Source organism: Aphelocoma coerulescens, chromosome 2 (assembly GCF_041296385.1).
Source record: "Aphelocoma coerulescens isolate FSJ_1873_10779 chromosome 2, UR_Acoe_1.0, whole genome shotgun sequence".
In the NCBI taxonomy this organism is placed as follows: Eukaryota; Metazoa; Chordata; class Aves; order Passeriformes; family Corvidae; genus Aphelocoma; species Aphelocoma coerulescens.
Genome location: NC_091015.1, coordinates 151,661,901 through 151,679,194, shown reverse-complemented (window position 1 = coordinate 151,679,194; position 17,294 = coordinate 151,661,901). Strand labels below are relative to the sequence as shown.

The 17,294-nt window shown below is 35.4% G+C and overlaps 1 protein-coding gene across 3 annotated transcripts in view; it reads left to right on the top strand.

The window, feature by feature from the left end:
* Positions 1 to 17,294, top strand: part of CSMD3 (CUB and Sushi multiple domains 3) — a 613,476-nt gene that overhangs the window by 500,917 nt on the left and 95,265 nt on the right. For all 3 annotated transcript variants that reach the window (XM_069006042.1, XM_069006041.1, XM_069006040.1), the window contains 6 exons: positions 1,947 to 2,071; positions 4,386 to 4,482; positions 5,405 to 5,509; positions 10,490 to 10,608; positions 12,600 to 12,669; positions 14,855 to 14,971. In XM_069006042.1, coding sequence (XP_068862143.1) covers positions 1,947 to 2,071; positions 4,386 to 4,482; positions 5,405 to 5,509; positions 10,490 to 10,608; positions 12,600 to 12,669; positions 14,855 to 14,971 — 633 coding nt within the window. The remainder of the gene's footprint in view (positions 1 to 1,946; positions 2,072 to 4,385; positions 4,483 to 5,404; positions 5,510 to 10,489; positions 10,609 to 12,599; positions 12,670 to 14,854; positions 14,972 to 17,294) is intronic.

The window sequence follows — 17,294 nt, the reverse complement described above, 5'->3', positions numbered from 1 at the left end:
ATATTCAGATAATAGGCATAGAATCATTGAATCATAGAATCATTAAGGTCAGAAAAGACATCCAAGATCATTGAGTTCAACCTTTGACCAAACACACCATGTCAACTACAACACAGTGCTAAGTGCCACATCCAGTCTTTTCTTGGACACTTACAGGGATGGTGACTCCACCACTTCCCTGGACACCCTATTTGAATGCTTAACCACACCTCCAGTGAAAAATTTCAACTGATGTCCAGTATGATCCTCCCCTGGCACAGCCTGAGGCAATGTCCTCTTGTCTGCTTGTTGCGTGGGAGAAAAGGCCAACCCCCACAACCCCCACGTGGCTACAAACTCCTTTCAGCTTGTAGAGTGATAAGTCTCCCCAAGCCTTCTCTTCTCCAGGCTGAACAGCTCCACCTCCCTCAGCCACTCCTCACATGATGTACTCTCTAGAGCTTTCACCAGCTTTGTTGCCCCTCTCTGGACTTGTTCCAGCACCTCAATGTCTTTCTTGTAGTGAGGGGCCCAAAAATTAACGCAACACTCAATGAGCAGCCTGGAATCAACCATTCTGTCTGTTCATCCTTTTATGAGTAATTGTTTAAACACTTTAAGTGACACTAGCTTTTAATTTATCCATGTAGTTCCAAACAGATTATGTCAATTATATGCCATGCAATACGTAGCTACAATATTTATTATTAAGATAAGTTGCGTTCTATCTGTTTTCTAAATCCTCATATTTGCAGCTCCTGAAATCCCTTCAGAATTTAGCAATGTTGCATAGAAGTGATACATTAGCTTCTAATGGACTTGATAAACCATCTCATCAATCTTTTTCTTCAACTTCTAAAATACCAACAGAATATCTTTATGCAGATTAAGCTGTAATATTCTTTGTGTCTGTTAGAGCCTCTAATGATATAGACAAGATGCATTCAAGTTGAACATTCAAAAGAGAAACTTGATGGTTCTTAATGTATCTGTCCTGTTTCATGCATAACACTTTTATTAATCTGTAAACACAGATGTGATGAATGTAGTCTTACAAGGATCTTGAAAATTCTTCACTGATGCAATAGATCCACAGACTGTGATGGAATAACTCACATGAGCAGAGAACAGTCAAGGAGTTAAGACTGGTGTTATTAATTATTTAGAGGAACAATATGAAGAAAGAATGTTACCTTTTTTTTTTGGCACTTTTTATCTTTTATACTAATACAATACATAACTTTTCAAACTTTAATCTAAACCTTTAAAAATGCTTTATTTTTGTAAGACTACTAGGAGACAATGAAATGGATTTAACTTTGTAAAGGTCAAAAACATAAGGGGAATAACAGCATGATTCTGTCAGGTAGGAAACGGACATAATTCTAATTTTCTTCTATTCCTTTTTGGTCAGTTAAAAGAAGAGTTTTGGGATCCAAAATTTTATTTTCCTGAGGTGTCGGTGATTGAGGCATGAGCCCTGACCAGCAGGGAATCTGAATTGTTTATTCAAAGAAATGAGCTGGTTTTAAACACTATTCCAAGGCACAGTATTTCCTTACATGGCAATTCTCACTGAGTGACCTATCCCATGTCACCACATCAGCAACACCCTTTCTAAATGTCCTTCTATGGGGAGATCACTCTCTGTTCACCCGTCCATCAGCTCCCAGCAGGCTCCTCTCTGTAGGGGTTTGCCGTGTGACACCTCCTCCCCCCAGGGTCCAGTGGAGACAAACTTCTCTCTGTGCTGCCACGTGCTCCTTTGTGCTGCCATGTGCCTCTGCAGGCACGTCCCACAGCCCAAACCCAATTCTATCCCATCTCTTCCCACACTGAGGCATACATATATTTTTTAATGTAGCATCAATTTAGAAAGTTTTCAGCCATAGTATAAGCTTTTATAATAAGTCTTCTCACTTCTGAAGTTTCACTCTTCTTTTCTTGCCTTATGCATCTCCTTTCAGTGCCCTGTGGTGGTTTTTTAACAAAGCGCAAAGGGACCATTTTATCTCCTGGTTATCCTGAGCCTTATGACAACAATCTGAATTGTGTGTGGAAGATCACAGTACCAGAGGGAGCTGGGATTCAAGTAAGTGTACTTGCTATTTGCTTGCTATCACCATGTTTAGAACTGTGTTTCCTGATGCAAAAGCTGAAAAGATCATTTGTCTGTAGTTTTTCTATCTCATTAATGATTCTGAAAGTGGACTTTATTGCACATTTTTTTATTTATGCAATGATTAAAAGCTATAAGATTTTAAAAAAATCTTAAAAAATGCACTTTTAGCCTTTTACTTAGAAGAAAATCACCATAACTTCCAAACATATTTCGATAGATCAGTAGCTCCTTATAAGCCAAGGGAAATAGAGAGCCTTCCTAGGAATTCTTTTTTGCTCTCCCCAGATTTATATACCTCCTTTAACAGAGCAAAATTAAGTGAGTCGCTTTCAAGGACAAGTTATATATGTTTTCCTAGAAACTCTGCTATTTACTCTATATTTATGGAAGTTCACTGTGATGTAAAGATGCTTCAGTATGTTTCAACATTTATTCTTTAAAATAGTTTGAGAATTCTCGTTTACTTTCGTAAATTAAGAATTTCATAGAACACACAGTGGGAAAGTATCCATTAAGCTTAATCATGTATATCTCTAGAGTTCACTAAAGAAACAGACAGAAATCTTTTTTTTGGAAAGGCAGCTGAGTTTAATAAATTAGGAGTTCTAAGCATCATCTGAACAGATTCCTAGCAAAACGCACATCAAGAAATTATGGTAACAAGCTTCCTATGTCTATCCTAGTTCAAAATATAACTGCTGTAGAAAATGAATAAATAAAGAACTCCGTTTATGTAGGTAAAGACTTAACAATGAAAATCGGAAAAAATATAGACAGTTTATTAAAGCTTTTTAATAAATTTCATCACAGAGATTTCAATAATATTTAATAGTCTAAATCAGTTTTGAGATTGGTTTTGAGGAACACTACTTGATTTAAACAGTTGACTAGGACAGCTGACAGGATACTTTGTTCTGTGCATTTCTTATGCTAGGAAGGTAGTTCGGAGGATTTAAGCAAGGCATTAACTGCCATCCATCCTGACTTAGGCCGTTGCTTTTTGGAAGTGCTTATCTCTTATCACAGGCTGCATTTTTCAGGATCATTAATAAGGTGATTAAATTACTAATTTTGATTTCAATTTAGGTGTTTAATCTTCATGATATTCTTTTGCTCCAGAGTATAAAAAAAAATGTATTTACTGTCTCCAAGTATCTGAAGCTTGCTAACAGTCAGGGCCTCTTCACTGCTTCACCTAAGAAAAAGAAATCCTTTGACTATAGTACCTGACCAATTCCCACAGAAACAGGTATGGTATTTAAGGCCCCCAAGAAATAGGTAGCCAACAGCCCATGACAGCTGAACACTCATTTTATGTAGAACAAGGTCCAAGTCATATATTTCACATAGAAAAATGACTGCATTACTTGGTTTTACTGGAACTGGTGTTTATTGCTTCTGTTGAAATGATGCCATTAAAAAAAAAAAAAAAAAAAGAGAGTAATTGAGGCAAAAGAAGCATAATTCTCTAACTTAATGACTAAGGCACCCCTTTCTGAGTGTGGTTGGGGTTTCATCATGTCTCTGTCACTCTTTTAAAACTTTTCAATAAACAGTTAAAACAAACAAAAAGCTCACACCAGAAACTTTTCCCTACAAAACCATAAGAAGAATCTGATATTTCTCTACTTTGTAAGCTGTGATTTGTGATTTCACTATATGAGAACAGATATATCCTCCCTCTTGCAGTTTATCTCCTTACCACTTTGTATCTCCTTATGAGTGGAAGAATGTTGTCACCTCTGGAAGAAATGGAGTGACTATTCTGCCGTTTGTTTGTAGCATGCTAGTGACAGCTCCTCCTGTGGAGATGACTTGGTGATGAAGGTAGCCAAACACAGCAGTTTTCTCTTACCTGGAGGCAGAATTTAAAATGGCAAAATAGATGAAGCATCATGCATCCCTGTGGGACTAGTTTAGTGCTGGTGAAACTAGAGAGAAAAAAACTGCTGTAGTTGAAAATACCATGTGTTGTCTTCTCCTCAATGTCCTCCAAACAAGAGAATCATATTCTATACCCATCTGATTTTCATGGTTGTGTGACTCTTGACAGAGGTAACATGTGGTTGTCGCTTTGGGTTACAGGATTTATAGTTTGAATTGGCAATCACATAAAAAACAGTTGCCATTTTATTCACTTCATGATGATTTTCCATTCTCTTTGACGAGAGCAAGGTAACTTTTCAGGACTGAAGGCAACAGAGGCAACAATTTAGAGTCATCTTTGAGCTTGAATACAGAGGAGAAGAAGTTTACGTTCTTTACCTCACATTTTTCTTTGTAGGTGCAAGTGGTGAGTTTTGCCACAGAACACAACTGGGATTCCTTAGACTTTTATGATGGTGCTGACAACAATGCTCCAAGACTTGGAAGTTATTCAGGTGACTGAGAAGATTTTACAATAAATGGTTCACAGATTCAACTCTTTACCGTAAAGATAGGTCTCTTTCTATGTGTGTAAGCATGCTTGAGCATGGTATGTGTGTTTGTTTCTCCCATAATTAGCAACAGGTAATATTATTTCTGTTTTAATCAGTCATCACTTAGGAGACTTCCATAAACGTGTATATTTTAAAATGTTAGACATGAAATAACTCTCAGAGGATTCCAAACTAGACCTCTCGTAATCCAGTCTTTTTCTTGCACTTGTAGCAGGGTCCAGAAATACAGACCTCAAAAATAGGTATCTCCTAATATTGTACATGACAAAAGGATGCATTCTCTATCCTTATTTTAGAAAAAGAAGACAGCTCTGGGTTTTTTGCCTTACTTTTTCTTGTGGTTTTTTTGGTTTTTTTCATTATACTAAAACCATGTGTATGTTAAGAGATCAGAGGCAATCATATTGTCTTGTGCTGAGACACAAATGAATCAATCACATTTCTAACAGTCCTGCAACATATTTTCAGAGCTGCTTGATATATGTGACTGTTACGTTTAGAATCATTCTGGTTACAGGATTTACTCTTAAGAAAACCCTAGTTAATATTTCTCCTTTTGTGGATAAAATCAAGTAGCATAAATTTATATTAACCGTTGCTTGTCTATCATTCATGTCTCCGATATTGCGGTGCACTGAAAATGTAATCAAACTTTTATAGGGACAGGAGTTTGATAGCATCCATGATGACAGAATATTGTAGAATTGGTTATGTGACCTATCTCCTGCCCCCACCCTCTTCCCCTTTCTTTTTTTTTCTCTCCTTAACTCTGTTTATACACACACAGAGACACACACACACATACATGTGCATTTATTTAACTTTCTGTGCATTTCAATAATATTTTTAATTCTCTCTTCAGGAACGACCATACCTCCACTTCTAAACAGCACATCAAATAATCTGTACCTCAATTTTCAGTCTGATATCAGTGTTTCAGCTGCTGGATTTCACCTTGAGTATACAGGTAATTCAGAAATATTCAATTAATAAAGAGCACTTGCTGGTTCCAGACATCAGTTCTACCTAAACTATACAAGAGAGGAATTATTCCTATTGCACATAATGAGCTACATACTGTAACTTCAAAGTCATTAGTAAAATCCTCATTTAAATACAAGTGAGCAAATTCAGGCCTGAAAACTGTACTATAAGGACTGTGAAATTTAGTTTGTCTTGCTTTCATCCTCAAGTTGCTTTTGCTCTCTGAAAAACTCGTCTGAACCTATGGTAGCCAGAAATAAATGCAGATATGCTCATGTGACAATCCTAATCCATTGTTTCCAGTGCAACCCTGGTCTCTTCCCATAGATAACACACCTGCAGCTCCATGCCCCACCACTTCTTGTCAAAATCTACAAATTATGCTCAATACAGTAATAAATGTGCTATACAGCATGAATGTGTAGGACACAAATACTAGTCACCCTTGGCAAAGAGAAGGAATAATCTGAGAATAGCATTTGTGCTTCTTAACTGAGAAATGCCTGCAGGTTGGTGAGAGCACTGAATTTTTTCAAACTTTTTTATTATCGCTGAGTACCTCACTAGTGGAAAAGGCTGCAATTATAAACGTGCTTTCTGTCTGAATGACTTTGTCTCAGCTGACTGACAGGAATTCTGGCAATCACCAGCTGTGCAGCTCCCTCTGCTTATATTGGTTCTGGTGTCTGATCTGCATAATTGTGTCGCAGTTATTTCTTGTCAGTTTTACCATATGCAAATCCTATGCTCTGGTTGTCTGATTATCGAGATGAAGAACACAGCCTTGCAAAATTGCTGCCTGATCACTTGTCTATAACTAAACATTAATTATAGGTAGAGTTATCCTGCCACTTCCTTGAAATGCAGATACTCTCTCAGCTGCTTACAACTTCAGATGGGAAAAAACTGCAGGAAGTTATGAAAATGAAATAAAATGAGGTCGAATCCAATGAAAGTCAAAATGCACCTTTGTATTCCCACACATCCAAATAATATATGTAATATACTGCCCGTATACAGTTTCCACCTTTAAAAAAAGATTCACTGTATACTATTTAAAGTATTGGTCCATGTCAAGAACAATAGCCAAATATGTGCGTATGGATTTCTACAGGGATGTATGTGTGAATCTGTACAAATGTAATGTTTTCTATGTGAGTGTATAAACACAAAGTATATGTTGAAAATTTGTGATTCAGGAAATAATACTGATGTCCCTCAGTAGATACCCAGTTAACCAGTGGCTCAGTGAAATATGCTGTTTTACAAGATAAATGATTAATTAACTTTTCTTGTGCAAGTGATAAAGATATGTGATTACAACATCATACAGTCTGTGGTGATTTAATCCAGACAGCAGCTAAGCACCATAAAGCTGCTGGCTCACTTCCTTCCCCACACTCCCAAGGAGGATGGGAAAGAGATTTGGAAAAAAGTCAAATTTGTGGTTTGACATAAAGACAGTTTTATAGGACAGAAAAGGAAGGGGAAATAATAATAATACATAAATAATAATAATAATAAAATTAAACAAAACAAAACTACACAAAAAATGCACAAAAACACCCACTATAAAACCCAAGCAAACAAAAATTAAAAATAAAAAAAAGAAAACCCCAAATTATGCACAATGCAATGTTCACCACCCACTGACTGATGCCCAGCCAGTTCACAAGATGCAGCCCCCAGCCAGTTTTCCCCTTAGTTTATATGCTGAGCATGGTGTCATATGGTATGGAATTTCTTCAGTTGGGGTCAGCTGTCCTGAAACCCTATAGTTAATTGCTTAGTCTGGATTTCAAGCCCTAGGCACCAGCTGTTTTAGTCCTTGAATCCATGACTCTTACTCCCCCACTATTCTCCAAGAAAGTCACAGTTTCTATTACCTGTGAAAGTTTTATGATTTTTTTTTTCCCATCTGTCATTCAATTGTTTTTCAAGAAGAGACTGTGGAAAATTCTGCATTGGGCTGAATCATGAATTTGAGACTGGAGATTAAGCTAAGGGACAACACTTTGTCGTCATTGCTAGACAGGAAGACAACAGAAATTGTACCTTGTACATCTTTTGGGTTTTTGTCTCTTTCATTTTTGTACAACAAAGAGACTGGATGTGTTCTTGTGATTCCAGAACTCACAAAACTGTATTTGTGAAGAAATTTCTCCAGAAAGAAAGAGATACAAACAGAGTTCACTCTCTTCAGTTGTCCTTGTCATATCTAATTCTCAGACAACAGTTTCTGCTCTAAAAGCTGTGATTATGTTTATAAAGGTAGTTAGTAAATGGAAAGTAATGGCCAGATTTTAATGTCAGTGTTTCATAAATTCATTACATTTCATTGGAGCATATGCTGGCCGAGGACATCATGTGGAGTCAGCTAAATTAAAGTCTTGGTCTTTGAAGTACCAGTGCCTGGTTCTCATGCAAAATCACATCAGAGTTACATATTTATATTAAGCATTTTTCAAGTGAGTTTGCCATAAAGATTAGTTTTGTTCAATTTGTAGTGGATCTTCTAAGTCTATTTCACCTATTCTAGGAGACACAAGTCTGAGGGGAAGTGCACCCCATTTGCCAAAATGATTACTTTTTCATCTCAGCAACAATTTTCTATAGGAAGAATTCATTCTGTTTCATTTCCAATCTCTCTTTTCATCCCTCATGAATAGTTTTTTGTCCTGTCTACTAGGGATTATCTTTTGAGCTCCTAAAAAATCCAAATGCTTATATAAAAGTAAAAGAAAACAAAAAGAACTTTATTTGTTGAAGAAATATCTTAACACCAAGTAAATGATACTTTGACATAAGGATATAAGTGTTCATGTTCTGAAGCTGAGTAGTGTTCTTATCTGTAATGTTTTTTCTAGCATATTTTTACTTCTCTGTTGAATCCTTAAGTTGTTATTATATCCATAACATTAATTTTGTGTATTCCAATGGATACCTTAAATACAAAAATATATTACATTGAAAATATATTACATCACCTGAAGTTTGTCAACAAAGAACACCACAGAATGGCTTGTTAAACACTTCCATAATGTTTATATGTTTTATATCACTATACAAATTTTAATTTATTCCTCATTTTCTCTAATTAAAGTTTTGTATTATCCAAAATTTCATTGGTAGTATTTTGTATTGAGCATCACAGGAGCTGCTGGAGAAGGGCAAGACAGCATCAAATAGCTTCTTTTTCCTTATATACAATTCTTCTTATCTGAAAATTGGAAGGTACGGAAAGTATGTTTTCAATGAATGCATATGTTAAAATCTCTATTGCCATTGGTTATGAAAGTTTAAGAATCTAACACATTTTACTGTGAGAGTAGTATAATGTAGTTCAAGAAACTATTCATGCACCACAAATAAATCAATAATGAACAGACTGTTTTTATTAATACATTTATGAATACCTTTAAGACCTGAGTAAATATCATGACACTCCAGAGACACAAGTTTTGAACTAGTCCTCAGCTGGGAAGGTGTCAAAATTTGTTTCAGTTTCTTGAAAGATATTTTAGATGTTCAGACTGTATTTTTTTTCCCAAATACTATTTTATTAGTTGAAGTGAGAGACAATAGAATGAATACCTGTGAATGTGGTTTGGGCTGCTAAGGAACCCTGAGAAAGGCATTTAAATGAACTCATTTCACTTTGCATGGCCTGAGTATTCACATAGCTAGGTTGTGCATCTCAGCTGAAGGTTCAGTAATTGGAAACTGAAGCCTACTAATTCTTTGTTTAACTGTTCAAAACAGATTATAAGCAATCATCTGTGTAAGCCAAGCACACTTGTTATTTTGCATCTTCTGTACTTTTTACATGAACTGGATCACACTCCAACTGTCTGAAATGTAAAAAGTAGATCTAAGTCCATCAGCCATTTTCAAAACAGGTTCTTTGCTCCTCTCTAGTTTGAGAACAGAAAATAGAATTTGAAAGCTAAAAATTTTTGTTAGCTTTTGTCTCTAATATTGTATAAAAATGCACTATTTTAAGAGTCTTCAATTATTAGTTTTCACTGAGTGAGAATCTTACATGAAGTGACCAGTTACCTATAGTAAGTTTTAGAACATGCAGACTTTAATAATATTCTGAGGTACTAGGAGGCCGTAATTTAATCCCAATCAAATGTTTCCCTATTGTCCTGTGTACTGATGCCCAGTTGTGTAACAGACCTGACTTCACAACAAGGGTGTAATTCTTACAGTAGGCAAAGAAAGCAACTCAGCTGACTATGCTTAATGTTACACACATTCTTACATTCCTGGATCTTCCTGGACTGATGCAAGGAAAAGAAAATTCTTTCTCTTTTTGATGACCATGGAAAAGAGCATGTGGTCTCTTGGGAAACTGGCTTCTATTGCAATCAGAAATTCAATATATAAGTGTTATAGCTGTGTAGATACTTCTTTAAACATAGAAGATTAGATGAAATCTGATGCAAATATATATTCTTTGTGTGTATATATGTGTACCTGAATGAAAGACTTGAGTCAGACCTGTGAAGGATGGAATGCAGGAGAGTACTTTTACTTTGTACTGTTTTTCCTGTGTTTTGCACTTTTATTTCAGCCAGCCTCCCCTGGAACACATGCTGGCAAAGGATAGCGGAGGTGCTCTCAGTCTGAATTATTTGGCTGTAATTAGGAGTGAGAGTGAATGTAGAAATGAATGAGTCTGTGCCAAGAGATAGTGGAATTTTAGAATTGAGAGTGCAGGTTGGGAAGTGTTTGTTGCCACACCGATTCTTTTCCTTTACTCAGGAAAGATTTTTTTCTGTTTATATACAGTTGTTCCAAAATAATATGTCACTTGTCCACTGACAACTGCTGATTCCCAAGAGTTCCCTAACGCTTATCAATACAATGTGCCTATGTGCAATGTATGCAGTTCTATCTGAACCTAAAATCTGGTTTTAGGTATGTTAGAATGACTAATCTTTTCTATTTTTCTCAGCTATAGGTTTGGACTCTTGTCCTGAACCACAGACCCCAAGTAATGGAATCAAAATTGGAGACAGATACATGGTTGGAGATGTGGTGTCTTTCCAGTGTGACCAGGGTTATTCTCTTCAGGTGAGCCAAGTTTCCAATTTCAAATGATGCCTTTCAGTTTGTTAACATGGTTATGTTTGGGTCTCTCAATGCAAAATGGACACTGAACTCTTCAGGAATTATGAACACATGATAGGTTTGCAGGACTGTTTACCTTTCTGCCGGACAGTAAATTCGAAATTATCCAAATATTCCATCAGAAGTGTGTGGCTTGGTGCTTCCTCTGCATTAGTGATTATAGGTTGTTATCTATTATTGATGGCATCTTTGGTATTCAGAGCTGAACCATGAAGTGTTGGCAAATTAAGTTAAAATCACTTGATGAAGAATTAACAACAGTTCTCTCTGCACAGGAGGAAAAAGAAAGTAAGTAATGAGGGGGACTAAAACAAAGGGAATGAAATAATTGCTTTTCTTAGAAAATGAGATAGTTGTTTTCGTTCAGCAATTTCTTGGGTCTTTTTCTCCAAAATATTTATCAAATAGGGGTGTATTTTTGCAATCTGTAAATTTGTAATGTCCTTACAATAGCAATAGGTATATCCAGGGGAAATGCAGTGATTTTAAATCACCAGTAGGAACCTCTCTGCCTATAGGAAAGATCTGGAAAATATTTTCAAAAATTTGTAGTTATCCCATAGAATCAGATCCAAAACTGAATATTGTTTTCACTTGAGACTGCTCAAAAAGACTCTGCAGATTCTACAGTCTTTCATTTATCTAGCTCTTTGAGAGACAAAAGGACAGAAAATAATCACATTACCCAAGCACTCTAAAAAGAAAAGTCTTAAAAGAAGAAAATAATTTCTATGTAACAGCACATGATTAACTGCTCATGGAGTTATGGATACCTTTGGAAGAATATAGCAAAATATGCCAGAATGACCAAATACCATTAATTAGTCTCACCTGTGACACCTGTTGATGAGTGTCGGACTAATTAAATGAAGTTTTAAAAATGCTAATAACTTCAAATATTTATTTCATACAATTCTGTGAAAACCTAGATACTAGGTTCATATGTACTGCATCAAAAATAGAAACTGAATTATATTCTTTGAAAAAAAAAGCCTAGTTTATGTATAGTGATAGAAACAAAATAGTTGTCTGCTTCCAGGTTTCAACTGATGTTTGGCTTTCCCTTTCAAGACAGAATTCCTAGTCATGCCTGCAAACTTGTTGCATTTCAAGTATAGATGAAATACATATTCTGTGATTGCAGCTTTGAGAATGACTATCAAAGTTTTCTTCTAATATTACCTGATTTTAACTGGTCACTCTAGGAGACAACATGACAGATATTTTTTGCTTCTTTGCTTTAATTTCCAACTTAAATACAAGTGTGTGAACAGATAAGCCACAGTAAATGGCTGAAACAATGAAAATATAAAATATAGAAAATAAAAAACTTAAAGAGCATAGACTGCAAACACACATGTAAAGTTTCTTCCCTCCCCTATGGTTTTTCTGGCTTATGCAGTCTGACTAGATGGTTTTGGAAGATATCCCAAGTACCATTTTCTCTTAAGATTTTCCTTTTGTTTGCTTTCTCTGGAAGACAATTACATGAGGCCAATGAGCACAGAGGGTGTCTCTATTAAGAATTTAAGATGTAAAGTCAGCACTTACATAATTTGTATATTATGTATAGTTTTATCATGTTCAACAAATGATGTAAATCCATGCTATGTAAACATTGCTTCAGTTAGACCCGTAGTTTCCAGACCCTTGGTTTATGCTGAAGCATGCATAGAATTCAGCTAGATTCTGCTATACTGTAAGAAATAATTTTAATGGCATAGACACCATCATCTAGTAGGCTAACAGTCACAGTCTTCTCTGCTGTATTGAAGACATGATACAATTCACAGTGTACAATGTAATTACTATACCTTTCTGATTTTGTATATTTTGATGATGTTTTAAATTATACATTCTTTTTGTTGAAATACTGATGTTGTGCTGTATACTGTATATTTTTATATGAATTAGCAAATATTGTGTCATTTTAGGGACATTCACATATCACTTGTATGCCTGGACCAGTAAGAAGATGGAATTATCCTATTCCAATATGTTTAGGTATGTTCAGCATACATCATTTTTCTTAAATATGTCAGAATGAGAAAACCGGAGAACTCTAATAGACACATGTCATGGAAAGAATTGGGAGAACTGGAGGAACTTAAATAAATGTGAAAATGGTCAAATTAAATTAAAGATTTTCAAAGGTTCCTGCACATTATGTTGGCAAATCTTTTCTGAAGTGTCCAAGCAGTAAAAGAAAGACGTATGTTGTCCCTTTCAACCCAAACTGTTCTCTGATATGATTCTATATGTTCTAGTCAGAAAATATCATCAATTCATTATCAGGGATGACACCTCCAGAGACCCTTGCAACACAGCTAATTTATTTAGGACTCATTTCCCCAGAAGAGTAATAACAATTGTAGAAGATACTAAAATAGAAAAAACATTACATTTTCATCTCTAATGAGTTCAACATAAGCATGTCTACTAAATTTCAGAAGATACATTATTTTTCAAGGTAAATTATATATATTTCTATAAAATTACTGGAAAAAGCACTGAAAACCTGTCAGAAACCAAAATAAAACCTCTGAAGTGCAGTTAAATATACTCTTTTTATATGATGAATAAATGTGAGTAATGTAAAACTCCTTCTAGTTGTAATCTCTTTCACTGCATGGAAATGCCTTTTTGTTTGGGTTCTCTAACACTAAAAGTTATCAGGACTTGTAATCTTGAATGTAGGGAAAGAAGGATGCTTCAGATCTCATTAAAGATTTTTTGCTTTGCTTTTCTTCAAAACAGTTAATATATACCCTCTTGGGCTGCCTCACATAATCCTGTTCTTAATCCTGTGGGGTGTTAAAAAGCTCCTATGAAGTACTGAGCTCCTTCAGCTTAGAATTTATAAATATTCAACAAGAATTTTTTCAGGAGTTAGCCTTCAGTTTTTGTCGTTATGCATTAACATATGGTTAGGAAGTCTGATACTATAATTGCACTGCTCTTGGTAAATTCTGAAGATAAAGATGCTGTGCTAAAATTTTAGAGGGGTTTTTTTTTCCCTTTTATTTTTCCTTCTTTTTTGCAAGTAATGATTTTTACTTGTGTTTCAAATGATGTAGCAAATTTTACTGGGACAAAAGTGCTAAACAAAATTCTGTTTATCATAATTACCATCTTTAAATGTAATATGGACATCCGAGTAATTTTTTTTACTGATATCATGCCTGGAAATAAAAATAAAATTAAGAAATGAATTTAGCTTAATTTCTGGAAGTATATGTATGTGTACTTTTCTAAGTTTGTTTATTTTATCTCATTTTTAGAACAACAGGATACAACTGCAGTTTTTAAAAGGCCTCTTGAAACACTTTGAGTACAGAGTCTTTTTATAATAGATTATCTTATGTTATTCAGATGCTCCTTTACAAACTGATGCAGAATTGTCTCAGTGCTGATATAAGCTGATGCGTGCTGCTTGCCTCTCACAAGAGCAGTTCTTGTAGACAGGTTACAGAGTAAAAGTTAGGGCAACAAAGCTCGTGAAAGGTCTGGAGCACGCGTCTTATGAAGAGCAGCTGAGGGAGCTGGGGGTGTTTGGCCTGGAGAAAAAGAGGTTCAGGGAGACCTCATCACTCTCTACAACTCTCTGAAAGGAGGCTGTAGCCAGGTGTGGGTTGGTATCTTCTCCTGGGCAACAAGTGACAGGATGAGAGGTCAGAGTCTCAAGATGCACCTGGGGAGGTCCAGGTTGGACAACAGGAAGAATCTGTTTATAGAAAGGGTGGTCAGGAATTTCAGATCATTTCTTCACAGAATGGGCTGCCCACGATGTGGTGGAGTCACCATCCCTGTGGATATTCAAGTGGCCGGATGTGGAATTTAGTGCCATAAGTCTAATTGGCAAGGTAGTGATCGATCAGAGGCTGGACTCAATGAACTTGGAGGTCTTTTCCAATCTAAATGATTCTGTGATTCTATGATTTGTTCTATTTTGGGTGTATGTATCCCCCAAGTTAAAATCTACTCAATTCAGAATTGATGCAAGTTTTTAAAGTGCTTACTTGTAAGTGACTTTCTTACAGATATTTAGTGGTAAAGGTATGTTTGTTTATTTTTTTTAAATACAGCCTTAGGTATTATTATATTATTAATGCTATAAGGATCTTCAGTGTTCTGGGTTAATTTTTACCTCAATTCACTCCTCTTAAAATTGTTTTTGCTTTTTTTTTAGCACAATGTGGTGGTACCATGTCAGACTTCAGTGGAGTGATTCTCAGTCCGGGGTTTCCTGGCAACTATCCTAGCAGTTTGGATTGCACATGGACAATAAAACTGCCTGTTGGGTTTGGTATGTGTTCTTTTATGGATTTGAAATTGTTTATTTATTGGTGCAAAACACTGAACATAGATTTTAAAATATTGTTAATCTTTATCCTAGCAAAAAACCAAAAGTAATTATAATTCATTTGAAGAAGTTAACAAAACCTTAAAAGAAAGATTCAGAATAGAAAAGCTACAAGGTTCTTGGTTTTTCATTTAATATATGCCACAATATTCTGATAAAGGTGTAACTGTCTAATTAGAATTAAGCACAATTTTCTAACTTAACTGGATTGATTTCTCTTTTTGTTAAGTCATAAACCCAACAAAAATAAATAGCTATCATGAGTATTTTACACCAAGTCAATTTAGAAGTTCAAGTTACATTTTAATTAATTATTTTATCATTAAGCTTCTTTGCATATCCTAGGTGAAAATCACATCCATGTAGAAATGTTCTTTGAAAGGAAATGTAGAAGCCTGCCACCTAAAGTTGTCAAACTTCCCACTCAAAATAAAATTGTCAATAACACTGGACTAAGCCCATGACTGGTGGAACCTTCTCATTGGGGCTGCTACTCACCTAGTCAGTTCCCAGCCTGTAAAAGATAACGATGTTGTACTCCAGATGTAGAATTTTGAACCTCTCCTTGTGCAAACGTGATTTACTCTGTCCTTAAATTTTTTAGTGTTCTTCAGACAAAAATTGTGCCATTTAGGACATCATCCACAAGCCCTAGTTTAGTATCCTCCACACATTTGTTGAGGATGCATTCTCATTTTCCAAGTCTCTTCTGAAGGAATAAAACAGTGTAAGCTCCCATAGCAACCCACATAACATTGTGCTTCTAACTGGCTGCCAGCAATTGAATGGCTGATTATCACCCTTGGAGCTTCAAAGTTGTGTTAATTTTTAACCGACTTCCTTTCCATTCATCAAGCTCCTGTATGTTCAGCTTCCAGATGAGAATGTTATAGACCGAGTCAAAAGCCAAAGCAGAGTGAAAGTATATTATATACACTTTTCTCCCTTTGTCAGTTTAATAAAAGAAGGATATAATGTTTGATTAGCTGTTATTTTCTGTTAGTAAATCCATGCTGGCTGCTCCCAAGTGTCTTTTTGTCTTTTATATGTTTGGAAATTGCCTCCAATTAACTAAGTTCCATAATTTTTCCAAGTACTGCAGCAAACCTTAGTTCCATTTCCCAGGTCCTCTTTGTTGTCTTAAAGGTGAATATATATTCAGACTTTTTCAAGTCACTAGAACTTCTCTTATTTCACCATGATTTTGTATAGGTATTATCAGCATTTTAATTACATTGGCTAACGCCTTGAGCAACTTTGGGTGGATCCTATACATATTTTATTGTGAAATGTTAATTCAAAGCTAGCCAGTAGAGCTGTCCTATCTAATTTGTTAACTTGTTGCACGTTTTTAGGAGCATGTGCACTTGGATTTTTTTCTTCATATGCTAGTTGAATGGTGTGCTGGTTTTCTTAGACAGGCCCCATTGTTTTCTATTTTATACTCGCCATCTTCTGTCATACTCTTTACTTGATGGTACAGAATTTCTGGGTCTTCCAGAGTGAGTGTGGAATCTCAAATAGTTTTCTCTTCTGCAGGAGTTCAGATTCTTTTCCTCTTCTTTTAAAATCAATTCTGTGGTATTTTTGATTAGAAATTCCATAGCCTAGTTCACTTATGATTTAAGTGAAAGCCAATTGTTCTGCATGGGTTGTTTATATTGAAAAATATTAAACGTTCTGTAACATTGACATAACCGGATCTATCTGGGGAAATACATTATATTAGAATAGGGATTTCTATATAGAACCCAATTTGTTTGTTTGCATTTTATTCAAAACACACAAGATTATAGTCAATGATTGTTTTTTTCTTTTTGTCTTAGCATTTTATAGAAATAACATAGACACTTTAGCTCTGCCACTACCTGAGTTTTTAGACAGCCTGATGGGACAATTTATAGTGCTTCATTACTAGTCATAATCCAGTCTAGAATCTCAAATAGATTTCTGCTCATTAAGTTATCAAAAAAAAGTTGTAGCAGTAGTAGGTGCATTAATCCTGGGTCAAATCTGCAAGAGAAAAGGATGTTCATAGCTATAAGGGAACAGGATACTTTGACAGATGGTTCCAAAGACATCTGCTAATAAAGAAGAAATAATAAAAATATGGAATATTGGTTAAATTTCGAATTTAATAAAATGGTGTGTTCAACTGTATGCAGAACCTGCTGTCTTTTTATCCCAAATGCATTGCAATCTGCCTCTTCCCTCAGTTTACTGCAATCCTGTCTCCATTCCCGTACTGACTCCTTACTCCATTTTC